Genomic DNA, 16,301 nt, shown 5'->3' with positions numbered 1-16,301 from the left:
AAGCTGCGGTTGCAGAGGAAATTCCTACCACAAGGGTTGTTTCCACCTGCAGAAAAATCAGCAGCCTTTCATGCTCCAAAGAGAAAGTGTAGCACATAAAGAATTAATGTCTCTAAAAAGAAACAAAACATGGGGGCTTGGAACATTAAAGTGAAGCCTGGAAGTGTTCAGCAGACAGTCTATTCTTATATAGTTTTTTTCTAAGTCTTTAGAACTTAAGAAAGATGGGTTAAAGAAATTACAGACAGCAAATCTGGTTTAAACCTGGGTGGGTGAAAAGCTGTCTTAAGTTTAAAAGGAAACATTTAGGAAAATAGAGCTCAAGCCAAGGTTCAAATATTTTATTTTGTATTCATATAGTATGAAGGTTCTTATAGTTCCCACAACATATGATGTAGCATGCAGAGGAAAAACTAAACATTCAACAAAAATCATTTTTTCCCCACACAAACTAAAAAAAAAAAAAAAAAAGAAAAAGAAAAAAAGAAGAAAAAAAAAAGAAAACCTCATCCCTCCCCTTGCAACCCCCTTAAGGAAATAACATTAGCACTATTTTCTATAACGCCAGCCAAGATATGCACAAGCAAGTAAGAGAAATTGAAAGCACTTGCTAAAATGTTTGTAACAAATACTTATGTACAAAAAATTCACAAAAGACTCGTTCCCCCTTGAAGCAGAGCACATGGCAGTTGACACTGGAGCAGATACAACCACGGGCTGGGATAAGCCATGTAACTGATCCAGGGGAAGAAAGTTACATGTAGTGGAGAGGTTTTGTTTTGAACATGAACATTTACCAAAGTTTGGCAACATTGTATTTTAAATTATGCAAATTATGTAAACAAGAGGAACATTTCAAATCGATCTACATGCAAAACTTCATGTCATGCAAGGACACCAAGCACCTGAATTTCTCTCTCACAGACAGAGCCCATGATGTGCAGCACTCACTTGAAGGAACAGCTATGGCAGACAGGTGCTCGACTGAACTAGGTTCAGAAAACCTGCACTTTCCACTGCTGATTATAAAACAATTTTCTTTTTAAATAGAAAAACTACTATACAGGAAAGATGTACTGTCCTAAAAAAAACCTACCAAATGTTTTCCTTCCAGCCAATAGTACCATTGCAGAAAAGGGAAGGGATGATATAAAGTCATGAAATATGGCTCGCTACTTTTATATCACACAAATATATCAAGTTACCATCCGTTACAAATTATGATATGGACAAATCTAGAAAAGAAAAATTCTCCAGGCAAAGGGCTGGAGAACTGCAAGAGGTATAAATTTAGATAGTGTGAAGTTCTCCTCCTCTATGGCATAGGTTAACAAGATTTTCCCCATGTATGAATCCTATATACATATATATAAAATATTACCAGCAATATTCGCTACTTGTAGTATTCTTTAAATGCAGAGGGGAAACTATCATAGTCGAAATAGCAGAATTTACTGGCAAGAGCATTTTATAATCTAAGTACTATACAAAAGAAGCAGATGGGAATCCTGCAGTTAATGTCAATCCTAATTTCATTAAACTAAGTACAAGAGAAAATCATGAACGCATCTAGTATCACGAGCAGCAGCCACATCTAACTGGATCTCGAATAGCAGGTTTACATTTCCCTAGGGATAAGTGTAATCGCTCCTAGTTCCTAGGTGACAAGATCTAGTGGCCAGGGGAACACTGTGCAGTCACTGCACCCATGGGGACTGGTTCTTGGCAGTAGCATTAAACTATATTCTCATATTAAGTAGAACTGTACTAAGTTATTTAGCAAAGGGACACAGTCCCTGGTAATATATTAACAGGTATAAATAAACTTAGTCTCCTGTGTTACCCAAAAAAAAAAAAAGTAATTAAGGTAAATTAATAAGAAGCAACGCTTTGTCAGCCAGTCAATATATAGAAACATCTCAACAGTCACAGGAAAAAGAAAAGAGTTTACCTAACACCCAGTTAAAATTTTACATTCTTCTACTATATATATAAAACTGTGTGAAATAAAAGTAAGGATGTATATCCATATATTGAACTGTTAATATTCTGCTTGGCACTTTGTACTCTAGTTCTGTTTCTGAATCAAGTATATTAAATTAAAGCCCATCTAGCTACTACATATAGAAAGCTACATATATATCTATATATAAATACACACACACATATATATATATAGATATTTCCTTGTTATAAAAGATGAAGAAAAATAAATTAAAAAGCCAACCCCTTCCCTTTCTCCACCACACTGATATGCTCTTTCAATCTTTGCTGTCCTTCAGAATTTAAAGTGCTACACTGAGTTATTGAGAGAATAAAAGTTCAATAACACTTAGTTGGCTTCATGAGGCTCATGTTGGAAAAATGTGGCTTCACAGAGAAAAATACTTCCATTTAAATACACAGAGAGCATTGCTGGACGTCTTGAGCAGATCTTCAGAGATGGAGAAGAAAGCAAAAGTGTTGGGTGGTGCCCTACAGAGTCACACATCTACCACCATCTTTTTGTGGATATCTAGGCCTCCTACAACCTAGGAGAAAAATACACAATGACAAAAAATATGAGATTCAGAAGGTAACAAAACACACAGTAACTTTATTCAGAAGATAAAATTTAATTATTATTGGACCTAAATGTATCTCTAGCCTAAGCTAAACTAATTTAGATATTGCAAGCGCTGTCTGATGTGGATTAAGCAACACCCAAGGTCACTCTATTGGTTCAGTTTACACACCAAGAGCCTGGAAAGACCAGGGTCACTCTACCATTTATCTGTGCTTCGACCTTCTAACCAAAATGTGTTTGCTTCTTTTTTCCTCTTTAAACACTCTATGAAGTTCTCCATCTTTACCAGGGTCCCAAAAGTGTGACTCCCACGTGCAGGAAGAAGAGAGAACGATGCAAAATCAGGAGTGTTCTGTTGGATTTGGGTTTTGTTTTTACAATATGGAAAGAATATTAAAGGCCAACTGGAGCAGTCAAATGCAGTGATAGAAAAATATTTCTGTAGGAACTGCACAAAATCCAAAAGGAGGTAAATGCAGTAAGAAAAGGAAGAAGATAAACCAGGAGCACAGACATGTGCATACACTCACTCACTCTTCTAAGTGAAAAAATGTAAGGGAGGGGTATGCTACTGCAAGACAGGAAGTCTGTGCAGAAGTCCAGAGACAGAAAGGAAAGAGAAAGAGCAAAATGATGTTCAGTGGACGGCTAAAAGTAGAGACCCCAGCAGAGAAACAAAAGGAATGTCTCACTCGTCTATGGGTGTCTGCAGGCTAACATGGCTAAGGAAGAACCTCACTTTCTCAACAAGATGTCACAAAAATAAACACGCAGATAATTACAAACTACTTGCTTGAATTCAATTGCAAATTTCCAATGGTGAGAAGTAAATGCAATGCTTGAACACATATGTCACAACTCAGGCAGGTTCTATTCAATTCTAAATAAATCTACACACTCTCCATTTAAAACCAATGTGTAAATGAGCACTGTGATTTTCAAATAAAAGTTTGAACGTATGGTGTGTGTGTATATATAGAGAGATAAGAGAGATAAGAGATTTAAAGCTCGCTGTCAACTCTGATTATACCAACATGATCCAACATGATGGATCTAAATCAACTTTGGGTCTGAAGTGTTACCATCATCCCTACCAAAGGGGCTGAAAGTGTGTCTTGACATGTTCGGGCTTTTCCAGAAGCAGCACTTGGGGAGTCGCTGTCCGTTTGGGCGAGAAGCCTCTCACTCCTGTGGCCGCCACACACGCTGTGCTGTGCTCTGCAGAGGTCGCTAATCGACCTAGACCTCCCTCCTCGCACAGAAAAGATAAACCCTTCTGAAGGGTGATTGGGAGCAGACACCTAGTTTAGAGGCAGGGAGATTAACCTGGCTAGGCTAGAGTCACCCTCTGCAGGATGCAGCTCTCCCCTCCAGCCACCTGCAGCTTCTAAGAGGCAGAGCACTCGTCTTACCCAGCTCTCAGGTGGTTTAAAGCTTTTCTTCTACTCAACAGACTGTACCTAGTCACTCTTCTTTACCCTTTTTCACTCAGTATTTCAATAAAGCATTCAAAGACATTCAACACAACTGAAAAGTATACTATAAGTGTTCAAAACAAGGAAAAATCAGCTTCCTACAACAAACCAGTTACTCAAAACCCCGCAAGCCTCCATGTCAATCTAGCTTTGTTGGTTCTGAACTAAACACAAGACTAGCGCTAACTATTTTTTCCTGTGCAGATCCCACAGCGCTTCTCCTGGAAGAGGGCTCTGCCTGGCTCTCCTCTGCAGGCAGCTGCACTCAGTGGAAGCAGCTGCCCCCTCACAAACCGACACACTCGAGCCCGTGTGCTCCACCGTGTCCCACACACCAGGGGACGAGATTGTCACCACGCAGCCGCAGCAGAAGGGCCCGGCCCCCACACCACAACCACCCCCCTGCTTCCATAACCTCAGCCTGCGAAAACGTTTACTGCGTCTTCATTTTCATTTCAAATTATCAAAAAATTCTTTAGAGATCTACTTACAGCACAGAATTCTTCAAAAGATATTCTTCCATCACCATCCTTATCTGCATTAATTATGGTTTTATCTACAATTTGCTGTAACTGAGTGTCTTTGAGATTGTTCCCAACCATCATCTTCAGCACCTGGAAGAGCTCCCCATTCGAGATATAACCATCTTTGTCCATATCATAAATGCGAAAAGCAACTACAGAAGTAAAACACACACACAAAAAAGACCCTTTCAGTAACAAATGTGGCCATAACAGGGTAATGCACAGTCATGATGTTACTGCAAAGCACATTCATTACATCACTCAGCACCACCGAGGGAAAAAATGCTGTATTTAACAGTGAAGATTGTTTGTAACATGTTAAAAGTAGCAGTTATATTTTTAAGCTTCATTTTGCAAAAAAGCAGCAGAAACAACATAATGAAAAAACCCACCTTAAAGCCATAATCTCAGCTGATGTTTTCAAGAACCAGGTATAAAATAGTTCTAAGAATACTGAACTGAAAAAAACCTCACCAGCAAAAATAAAGCACCTTGGCAGCAGAAATCAATAAATCCATATTCTTTACCATTAAATAACAAAACCAAACTCTGTAGAGACAAAGTTTGTTGTTGTTTACAAAAGGAAAAACAAAATACTTACACCTCAACTTCTGCTCCTTGTCTCCTTTGACGCTGAACTGGGAGACCCCTTCTATAAACTCTGAGGGACACAGAACAGATTTGTTTGTTTGAAGCCATAGTGTTTTTCTTAACAAGCACAAGAAAATCACGCTCAGAATTTTTTTCAGACATTGCAGGAAGAATCTTTACCATGAAGTCTTTAAGATGTGGCTTACCTTGCGGCACCTATTCCCACACTTTGTTTCATCCAATTCCTTATATGAAAATGCATCTAGATCTTGACTAAACCTACTCCAGTGGGAACTTTAATTGTAGAGCTCATCTCAACACAAATTTCTCAACCTAAGGCAAGAATTATATCAAGCTGAAAACTCTTCTACCAAAACAAAGCCCCCGAAGGATATCTTCATATGAAAAGCAGGGAAAAGAGACGGTTCACACTGTTTAACAACAAGGTCATTATCCAAGGTACCAGCCCTACACTATGCTTGCCAGGATAACACACGCAGACATGACACGTGCAGGTGAGATCCCACAATAAGACTCTCTAGAGCTTTCAGTAATGAAAGCAACAGAGCAAAATTGCAGCTGAACTGCCAAATAGCTTAATTTTTCCTCCATAATTACAGGTCTAAAGGTCTTCTATCAAAAATATGCAAGTTTATTCCCACTAGTAATTTGTCTTTTCCTCTGAGCTTCCCTGTAATAGAGGTCAAAAATTTAAGTGAACCAGACATAGTTAGACAACATGTTAAAATTCACTGCCACCTATTGCAGCAACAGCACTTTCTTTATGACACACAACTAGCTCCGACAGCTTCCTGTTCCCACCTACAAGAAAGAGCTCTTCATAATTCTATTAATTATAGCTTAATATCATATATTATATAGCATCTTCCCTCACTGCATCATTTTTGCAAGTGCATTGTGAACTGCAACACAAATTTACAGAGCTTCAGAAACCACCACCAATAAAAAGTCTTCAGAGTTTTCCAATTGCACTATATTTTCCCCCATTCACAAGTTTAGAAGGAGCTTTTTAAAAATACTAAAAATTCAAGAACTTCGATAACTTATATGTTTATTAGTATTTTATTTAAAAAGTCAACCCATCAATATAAGTCACCTTGAAAAATTTTCTTCTATAAAAAGAGGCAATAGAAAACTGGAATCACAGTTTCTAGGTGTGACCACAGAGATATCTACATTAGCCTGAGCCTTCCTGATGTTACAGGAACTGTCACTTCTAAGGGAGAGAAATTGTTTCAATATACTAATAATTAAGGCGTTTGATCTTGTGATCTTTCTAATAAGAAAGAATATTTGAAATATATTTCTTCAAAATTTCAGACTCTAGTCAAAATGTTCACTTTTAGACTGAAGCAACTACTTAAACCATTAAAAACAAACGAACAAAAAAAACAGATAGGCACAACTGAGCACAGAATCCTGCAAAGGAGATGACAACACAAACTCAGCATCACCTTCACAGTGCAGAAGGCCCTTTTAAAATACTCCAAGTCAGGTATCTCACACTGACACTGGGACAAGTACAAGTTAGTCCTTTTCATAGCCTTTTTAGTGCAAGGGTGTACTCCAGATAGCACCTCCATTAGAAGTCTGCATCTGGATGATTCAAGAGGTACTTAATGGATGCTGATAAATAAATAGGACCAACTACTGAGCACTTTGCTCTTTTAAGCATTTCATGCAAGAGTGCATTGTTCTACAATATGAGAAACTTGCTAAAGGGAATAGTTTCACTAGCAGCTATTTTTACGTGGAATTAATACCTTATTAACAAGTTTTCTTCCCAATTCCTTTCCCACTTGCAGCTGCACTTAAGTTTTGAGGCATGAGGAATTCTGATCAAATGAAACTAGCAGAAAGCATAGCTTCTTACCTTTGAAGTCCACTTCTCCATTTCCATCAGTGTCAAATATATCTATTACTCGCTGTACTAATGGGTTCTGCTGCAACTCAGGTAAAGACATGAACTCTTCCACACTCAAAGAACCAGAGTTGTCCAAATCGAGCTTTTTAAATCTCTTCCCTAGTCGTTTAATCTCATCAGCATCAACTGAAAAGGGTTAAAAAAGAAAAATCTCACAAAGAGTTCAATAAACACTGCTAGTTAAATGAAACATTTTCCCCAGTGCTTTCAAACTTACCCTTTTCTCTCCCCGCACCAGCCATGCTGCGGGAGCTATGTGCCCCCCGGGCAGCATCTGCTGACACAACCTTCCGAGGGATTGACCACGCTTAGCTAGTTCTTAGCCACACAGCCCTCACAAATACAAGCCCGAAACAAAAGAGACACCCAGCTTCTCTTGCAGGGAAACGGCATTAAGTTTAAAGTAAAATAACAGAGTACGTCAGAGGGAATTCTATTAATACACGATGACAGTGAAGGAGAGCTGCTTCGGCACACCAAATGCATGAGAAGCGCTGCCAGCGCCACAGTGGGACCGTCAATGCTGAGCAACATCCATACACCTATTCGGAAACACCCCACACACAGACCAGAAGCAAAATCTCCCTCCGTCTTCAACAAAATCTGGACAAACACTTAACCACAGCCTCCAATCAGTGCTTTTTGTCCCAGAAACTAAAAGGGGTTCGGGTTCTTGCTGCAGCAATATCATGCCACCTTCAGATTTAAATCTGCTCTCTTCAGATTTAAAGCAAGGTTCAGTTCTAACATGTAACACCTTACTTTAGGATCTTCGATTTTGCCGTGTTGTCCATGCTAAAGGGCCTGAAAACTCTCTCTGTGACAACCTGGAAATTTGCATCCAGTTTCATTTAGAAGACCAAAGTTTGTTTCCAAGTTACTCAGCACATGCGGGTAGGAAAGAGGACCTGAGGATCTTCAGAAGCACTACAGAGGTAGAGGGCACAAGCAAACCCAGCAGACAGCCTGCAGAGCATGAAATTTTCAATCTTCCCACACAAACTTCCTTCCCACCCTAACACAAGCTTTTTCTGCAAAATTTCCCAGGTCCATTCAGTCTACTTGCTCCAATTGTAAAATAAATTGTTTTACTTGTGTACTTCACATATGTACCACTTGATCCATTTTTTACACACATCTTATAAAAGCTTAAGAAGATGAAGTAGATGAAGCCTGGAGAAGAGAAGGCTGAGAGGGGATCTAATCAGTGTATATAAGTACCTCAAGGGAGGGAGTGAAGAGGATGGTGCTGGTCTCTTTTCAGTGGTGGCCACCGACAGAACTAGAGGTAATAGCCACAACCTGAAGCACCGAAAGTTCCACATGAACTTAAGGAATTTCTTTTTTTTTTTTTTTTTAACAGTGAGGGTGACAGAGCACTAGAACAGGCTGCACAGAGAGGTTGTGGAGTCTCCTTCTCTGGAGATCTTCAAAACCCGCTTGGATGCAGTCCTGTGCCACATGCACAGGCGTGTGCAGGGGGTTGGACTAGATGACCTCTAGAGGTCCCTTCCAACCTTAAGCATTCTATGATTCTATGATAAGTACAGAATAGAAGCACATGGCACTTAGTTTCCCTTGTAAGGTCAGCCAATATGCAGAGCTTGGAGACTTAGGCTTGAAGACTGTAGCAGATTCAGTAACCTGATCCTCTACCAGAGCACTAACAAACTTCCAATTAAACTTCCCACTGTCAGTATCTATATATCAACTAGTCACTAATGCAGGGATGCACAACAGCAGTAGCTGAGAACAGAAAAGAGCAAACTTCAGACACAGTACAGATGCTTACAAGGTCTGACAGGGCAGAAGGCTTCCTCTTACCACTTATCAAAGGTATTCACCAACTCTTGCCTCAGACAACTCAACTATCCTGGAACGCAAGTCAGAGGGTAACTCTGATACAGAGAAGGCACTGGAGCCACAAGGACTGAGGGGGGCAGTAGGAGACAGAACTTAACAAGACAGACTCAGGAGACTAGGACAGAGATCGCCACTAGGATCGCCACCTCCAAGGAGGTCCGAGTCCGCAAAAGCATGAACCGGTGATAAAACCGCTGAGCAAAACAAGGAGGGTCAAGCTCTGCTTAGCTCGTAGAAGCAGCATTTGCGGGGGACTCAGAGGCCTGGGCTGGCAGGAGTTCCGGCTGCACTGAGCATCCCAGTAACCTCACGGCTCAGGTGAAGTTCTGCAGTCCCTGGATGCTCCGGACATTATCCCATCCACAGGGCACTCGTGCCTGAGGCCGCAAAAGATACTAATTGACTGGAAACTACAGCGGTTAAATGATTATCTTGAAAGGGTTTTTACTCATAGCCCTGTGCAAGGATCAGGTGCTTCAGGGTTTTAAAGCACACAGATTTGCCTTTTTTCCCTGCCCATTCTGCATTTCATTTGCCTTTTAATTAAGAAGGAAGGTCTTTCTGACAGTGCCAAATTAAAATAAATAAATAAATTTTAAAAGACAGTATTTTCTAAAGCTTCCTCTTTCAGCCAAGCAACTGCGGCATTAAAATTCTACAGTCAAAATACCTTCTTGGTAACAAACTCATTTACATACATCTAAAAATGCAACATGACAGGTTAAAATGCAAGATCTACATGTTCCTTGTAGGAAAACAGCTTGCTAGAAAGGTATTTTTCAGAAGCATTCTGGTGGTGTTTTAGTAGTTCCATCCTCAAGATGGAACTCCTCAGCAGGCCTTCTTAGAGAAGGCTCCACGCTTCCCCAGGACACAGCAGTACAGAGCAGATGTTCCAAATGTTGTCCACGAATTCCTTAAAAATCCAGATCTGTGATTCGCTGAGATTTTACTGGGATAACTGCCTACATATTCTGAAGTGCTGCACATTACTGTTGCAGAGCACACAGCACTTCTGGAGGCACCTGTGCAGTGTTCAAGTCTCAGAAATACTGTTCATCCCAGCACCCCTTGCTGAAAGGACTCAGCACTTCTGAAATGTGTTGTCTAGATGTTTAAACACATATTTAAAATCTTGGCTTTTCAGATACTAGCTCAAAGATAAAACTACAAAGACAAAAGGAGACCAGAAAGCAAGTCTGCAATAAGTCTAGATATATTTCTCAAATTAGATATCAGTATAAACAGAGGTCTTGTTAAGGAATTAGATAAAGCTTCTTTGCAAGTAAAATGTGTTCTGAAACTAATCTTAAACTTTTAAAAAGGAGAGAAGGGAAAAGGAGAGGGGAAAGAAGTGTTTTCTCAAGGCATTGCCTGCAGAGAACTCAAAATAAGAGAGACTTTCAACGAAAGTTCTCACCTCTACAGTCTCACATCTACGATCTTGTCTGATTCATGAATATAGCATTCCAGACTAAGCAACCAAGACGGCCATTTCAGTCTGGTAGATCAAATTTCAAAAAGATGATGCCCTTGAGAACACATTCAACCACTTGTCTATGCTTACACACAGCTGGCCTAATCCTTTTCACTACATCAGATGTGTCAATTACTATTTCTTAAGTTAGAAAAGAGATACTAGTCATCTTAGTCTAAAATCAAAGCATACTGTAAAATAATTATTTTACTTCTCAGCTCTTTGTGATGGAAAAAAAGAAAATCTTATGGGTAGCTGGATGCAGCTTGACTGACAAACCACAGTGTAAAGCAGTTCTAGATTTTCCGTGATTTCTCCAACACGGCATGGTTGCTGGAGAAAGACATTCTGTGCACAGGAACGCAATGCGCTGAAAAACCCTAGCAGCCGAGTGAAGGAGTGCAGTAAAAGCAGCCTTCACGACTAATCAGTGGTGCACAGCTGCCGCCCAACAGTCTCAATTTGCTTTTCAGAGCTGCCAACGTGAGGGCAAAATTCTCCTTACAAAAGTGACACACTGCAGCAGAGGCAACTGTAGCGCCAGACAGAGGTTCTGACCTAGAGCCACAGCACTGGCTGACAAAGGTCTCCTCAAAATCTAGCTATCCAAAATCTTCAGCTAAAGAGCTGCAAGGAGCTTTTCAGGTCTTACCCTGAAGAAACTTTCACCCTGACAGTCAAACTACTTGGAAGCAGAAGGAGCATGTAACATTTGAACAACGAGGTACTTACGTATCTATTCTCCAAGTGCTACTGTATATGTTTCTATTCCAAAAATTGCATCTTTTTTTTTCTCCAAATATGAAGCATCTTTAAGCACAAGGCAATCATTTTTCTTCACATACAATCAAGAAAACGATCTGAGAGCCATGTTTTCCCTAATGTATGTGAAGTGTTGCTGCTGAGAGAAGCAGCCCACTTTCCCTTCCTGTGAGACCAGAGCAGAAAAGATTTAATTGCAAAAATGCCCAGATTTACATGGTATCTCAAAAATACAGCTTGACCACAGAAAACTACGTGGAAATCCTCTCTTCCTTTGCAAGGAAAGGGGCAGACAAGTCCAGCAATAAAATAAGGCAGTGCAGAAGCTACAAATAAACAGAGCTTTGAGTTTTCCCAAAATCAGAAGTTTAGAAGAGGAATATGCTGCTATTTTGAGCAAGTAAGAAGAATTAAACAGATGAGGCACAAACTGCCAGGAAGAACCATCTACAGGGGGCAATTTGCCTCTAAGCAAAACCTGACCAAAGCAGCAGCCAGCTAAAAATAGACACATGATTCAGAAAGAGCTCTAAAGTGTTCCTTAAATTTGGACGTTTCACTCGCATGCACATTGAACGACGTACACATTTAGAGTGTGAGCCAGCAATACAGCGCTTCAGTGAGGCAGATAAGATACTCCTCGCATGCACGGAGTATTTGCAAGCTGATCACTCAAATTATAATTCATACAGACCTGTACATAATTAGGCATACAGGGTTTTCAAATTATTTTTGCAACAATTTAGCAAAAAATGCTAAAATATATTTAGTAAGACTCTTCTGTGATTCCATTACTGCTTGGGACTCTTGCGATGAGACACAGGGTTACGACTAGTGCACGGAAGCAGTCTACAAGATAAGCTTTATCCTGAAGAACTTACGGTCCTGTTTAGAAAGATCTCAATGATCAAAGAATGCAAGTTTGGATCAAGCTGACCGCGAATACAAGCAGATGTGAGATTTAGCACTTAAAAAAAAGTTTAAGGAACAAAGCAATTAAAAGTACTCTTACAGAGGGACACTACAAAACAACCATTTCTCTGGGCATCTTTAGGCAAGACATACTTTGTCATTTTTACAGGATAAACTAACCTCACAAGGATAAAGCAATGAACTTTATGCTCATGTGGCCAGAAGCGCCTACCACTAACTTAACTGATTTCTCACTTAAATACCTGGGTGCAGGCATACACAAGAAAAAAAATTATATATACATACGCACCCCCTATACACACACATATTTATATTTAGAGTAAAATATAAATATAAATTTATATATAAAATATAAATAACAATTGTACACTCCGCACTATTATAATCAAAATTACAACCAAACAGCAAAAAAGAGTATTCTTCAAAGACATTTTTTTCACATTTTAACTTTATTCTTTAGAAGAGTATTTAAACTGTGAAATTTTTCCAGTGGTAAATTCATAAGCAAGTTGTATTATCAATTGCCAATTGACATTCAAGTTTTCTTTCTCAAACAATACAATTTGTGATAAAAATACTTACAGTGTGAGCACATTTCCAAGGGGTAGCTTGCCTCATTCCCCTGAAACACAGGAAAGAAAAAGGTTGTAATTACTCCCAAGGTAACTTTGAGGAAGCATTTTAAGTTTCAACAATGTAAAGATTTTCAGCAATACAAGTTACATGGTCACTTTAAAAGTCTATATTTTAAAATCAAAACCAACTACTGTATTCTATGTTACCAAAATGTAAAAAGTAATATAAAGCCATTCAGTTTTATCTTCCAATGTAAACATATTTTCATTATTCCCAATATTAAAAGTCCAGAAGATCACGAAGTTTAATAGCTTTGAACCTATATTCTAAACACCGAAAAGGGCATTTATTACTAGTGTGAACACCACTGCCTAGTTAAAGTAGGATTTAAGTTAGCATCAAAACTTCACAAAAAAAGGTGTTTTAATACTTTATATGAAAAAAGTGTGAAAAATGCTTACAAATAACCATGACAAAAGTTACTTCAATAGCAGGAAAAAGTTCCATCAGATATTCCCCCACTAACCCTCCCTCCCTCTAATGATTTGTATTAGAGAAAAAATATTTTAAAAACACCACTATAAAAATAACAAACTTCCAGCAATCCAGATGCAGCAGCTTTACTTTTCAATATTTTTGTATAGGACTAATTTAACATGCCTTTATGTTGTAGCAGAATAGAAAGTTAATGCTTAGTGCTTTAAACCCTAGACACACCTTAATCCAGTGACAGCAGGCAAATTAAGGCTCTGTGCGAGTGCAGCCACTCTGAACCGACACATAAAGAAACCTGCAGCTGCTTCAGCGTGAACTCCAAAAGAGAATAAAACCAGTACCTGTCTCCCCACAGTGTTGTTGGGGCCAGAGAAGATCACAACACACACCCCTAATCTCCTCCTGGAGACCACATACCCAAAGAGATTCCTAATCAACCCTTTCAAGAAAATACACAAGGCAAAGTTTTACACGAGAAAGTAAAAACGTTTAGGATGAGTCTAAACCACGTTCAATTCCGCAGCAACTCCTGCATGGCATGGAGCACAAGGAACTCCGGTTCGATATGGGCACATAAAGACTCCTTAAAGTTACACAAACTGCACAGAAATAAAGAGATTACTTGATGGAGGAAAAAAAGAAGTACTGCATTTAGCTTAGAAGCATGCGGTTGCTTTTCCTAATAAGGAGGGAAAGGGGCAGAACAAACATCTCATGAATCTAAACATCTCCACGAGGAGATGTGTTGTGGGGAGGGGGGGCTGTCTGCTTTTTTCTTCAGGACCTAATATTCCTTATCCCCCAGAATCCTTATTCCCCATAATGCATAAATTCCCTCGCTTCTTTACAAAAAAATTAATAAGACTTGCTTTTGAAGCGGAGTAGCAAAAGGTACATCCTTAACTTCTATACTAATGCATTTACAGCAAGATAAAATAGAAGACCAGAAACAGATAGGGACAGCCAGGTCCCTAAAAACTGAAAAGCAAGACTGAGCTGTTCAACACCAGAAACTTCTCCTTGGCTGCAGGGAATCCAAAAGAACAGCGTCACATGGGAAATCTTGGACAAGACCCAACCAGTCTCACGAAAACCATGAAGACCAAAACAGGTAGTAAAGGCTTAGTGTGTGTGCGTGAAAATAAAAGGGCATGGAATTTTAAATGTGGGGAAAACGGAATCAGAGAACTCTGAAGCAGGAAGAAACAGGAACCAGGGGATCCAGCTAGGCTGCTCTTAAGACACGAGGCCATGAAGAGGCAAGAAAAACACCAGACTGGGAAGCTGCAAATTAAAGAAGAAAGTTGAATTAAAACCAGTGCACTTGTGCACATGCACACACAAATATACAATAGTATCTTAACCACATTAAAAAATGTTGTAGGCATTTACATGCTTGACCAGGTGATGGGACAAATAATTTCCAGTACAGGTCCTTAAAAACAAACTGGCCAAAGAAGCATAAGATGCTTCTGAAAAGTGAGCAGGAAGAATTAAACGGTAGAAGCAACTTTAATTCTTGAACTGAGTGTATGCTCACGTTTGCATGGGGTTTGTAATGTTGCAAGGAGCTTTACTACGCACCTAGATGCGCATGCTAACCCACAGAAAAGTTACTACATGAAGTAGTGTAGAAAAAAAAGTATCCTTGGAGAGGAAAAGAAAAATAAATGAATAAGATTATATTTTTTTTTCCTCCTCTCTCTCTCTCTCTCTCTCTCTCTCTCTCTGTGTGTGTGTGAAACAGGTATGGCTAACAAGAAAGCTTAGGAATACTTACCTATCCTGGACTGGAACTTCTGAATCTAGAAAAAAAGATGAGAAGAATCTAGTACATGATAATGTAAGTATTACATGAGTATTTAATATTTGCTCTGTGGTATTTAAGGAGAGCATTTAAAAAGGTAATTACCTGTCATTCATGCGCTGAGTGTTCATTTTCACAGAAGAATCCAAAAAGCTACCCTTTAAAAATAGCTTTTAATCTTCAGTTTTTATTAATTACCCAAGCTACATCTGTGTGTAGACCTGTGAACTGGGCACACATGAAGATGGTCACTCAGAGCAAAGATTCAGTCCTCACAGACATGATTTGATCACTTGATCTTGGGGGCAGGTTATTTTTCACATTTTACACCATAGTGCAAAAGTCACTTATTTGCCTCCAAACAGGACCAGTATGTGTGCAAATCATTTGTGATGTAATTTAAGCCCTGAAACGCAAGTATTAAATAAAGTATTTTCTTGTTGCAAGTCTTGGCATGCAGCGGATAAGATGAAGGCCTAAAGCTACTTTCCTTCATATTCATGAATTATGAAAAAAGCAGGCAGATATGGGCAGCTATGGTATTCCACAAAGAATGCTGTAAGTCCTTTTTCAAAAAAAAAAAAAAAAAAAAAAAGTGGACAGGGAAGATACAAATTTTCTTCTCCAAAATTTTAATGTACAGAATTATTAAAACATAACACCATGACTTTGTAAGCATTTCAAAGAATGCTGGAAAATATTGTGATTGGGCAAATAACAAAATAACATATTTTTCTCCTTAGAAAAAGGGGGAAAACCTTAAAGTTCAATGTAGTATTAGTATTTCCTGCCAAGCATTTAGCGCATCTCCCATGAAGTGGGAATATCCTGGCACCCAGAAGCCAGCCACACATGGTTTGCTGCAGAAAGGCAGCCTGGACAGCATTAACACTTCTTAGCACAGCACACTCATCTGGCACCTACGCCTAACACAGAAGACACTTTGTTCAGGTACATCTGTGTATCACTACCCTAACGTTGGAGAGGAACTCTTGTCTCTGGAGTTACACTATCAAAATCAAGCAGCTGGAACAGCGTCAATGCTTCTGAATAGACTTATCCTTTTAGATCAGCCATGAATTTTTACTCAATGCTGTTGGATCCCTACAAGCCAATTCCTGGCTAATTAGCAACAAAATCGTGACTTTTAGACCAAAATAATTACAGATCAAGAAACAGTCTAGAGTCTAACAGAAGAATGACCAAATTCTGAGTGCTGAAGAAATACCAGTTTACTAGTGACAAATCAAACCATATTATTACAATATTTCGGAGTTTCATATAGCA

At 39.2% G+C, this 16,301-nt stretch overlaps 1 protein-coding gene across 1 annotated transcript in view; it reads right to left on the bottom strand.

Annotated features, from left to right (window-relative positions):
* Positions 1-326: 326 nt before the first annotated feature.
* Positions 327-16,301, bottom strand: part of PPP3R1 (protein phosphatase 3 regulatory subunit B, alpha) — a 34,956-nt gene continuing 18,981 nt past the window's right edge. Inside the window, exons 2-6 of the mRNA XM_088521287.1 lie at positions 12,719-12,758; positions 7,051-7,227; positions 5,167-5,226; positions 4,533-4,717; positions 327-2,531 (exon numbers count right to left, since the gene is read on the bottom strand). Coding sequence (XP_088377413.1) covers positions 2,484-2,531; positions 4,533-4,717; positions 5,167-5,226; positions 7,051-7,227; positions 12,719-12,758 — 510 coding nt within the window. The 3' untranslated portion in view covers positions 327-2,483. The remainder of the gene's footprint in view (positions 2,532-4,532; positions 4,718-5,166; positions 5,227-7,050; positions 7,228-12,718; positions 12,759-16,301) is intronic.

Source organism: Tinamus guttatus, unplaced genomic scaffold, assembly GCF_059628265.1.
Source record: "Tinamus guttatus ecotype Peru unplaced genomic scaffold, ASM5962826v1 Tinamus_guttatus_pri_ptg000116l, whole genome shotgun sequence".
NCBI classification, from domain to species: Eukaryota; Metazoa; Chordata; class Aves; order Tinamiformes; family Tinamidae; genus Tinamus; species Tinamus guttatus.
The sequence above is the reverse complement of the archived record's forward strand: the minus strand, read 5'-3'. Positions and strand labels throughout refer to the sequence as shown.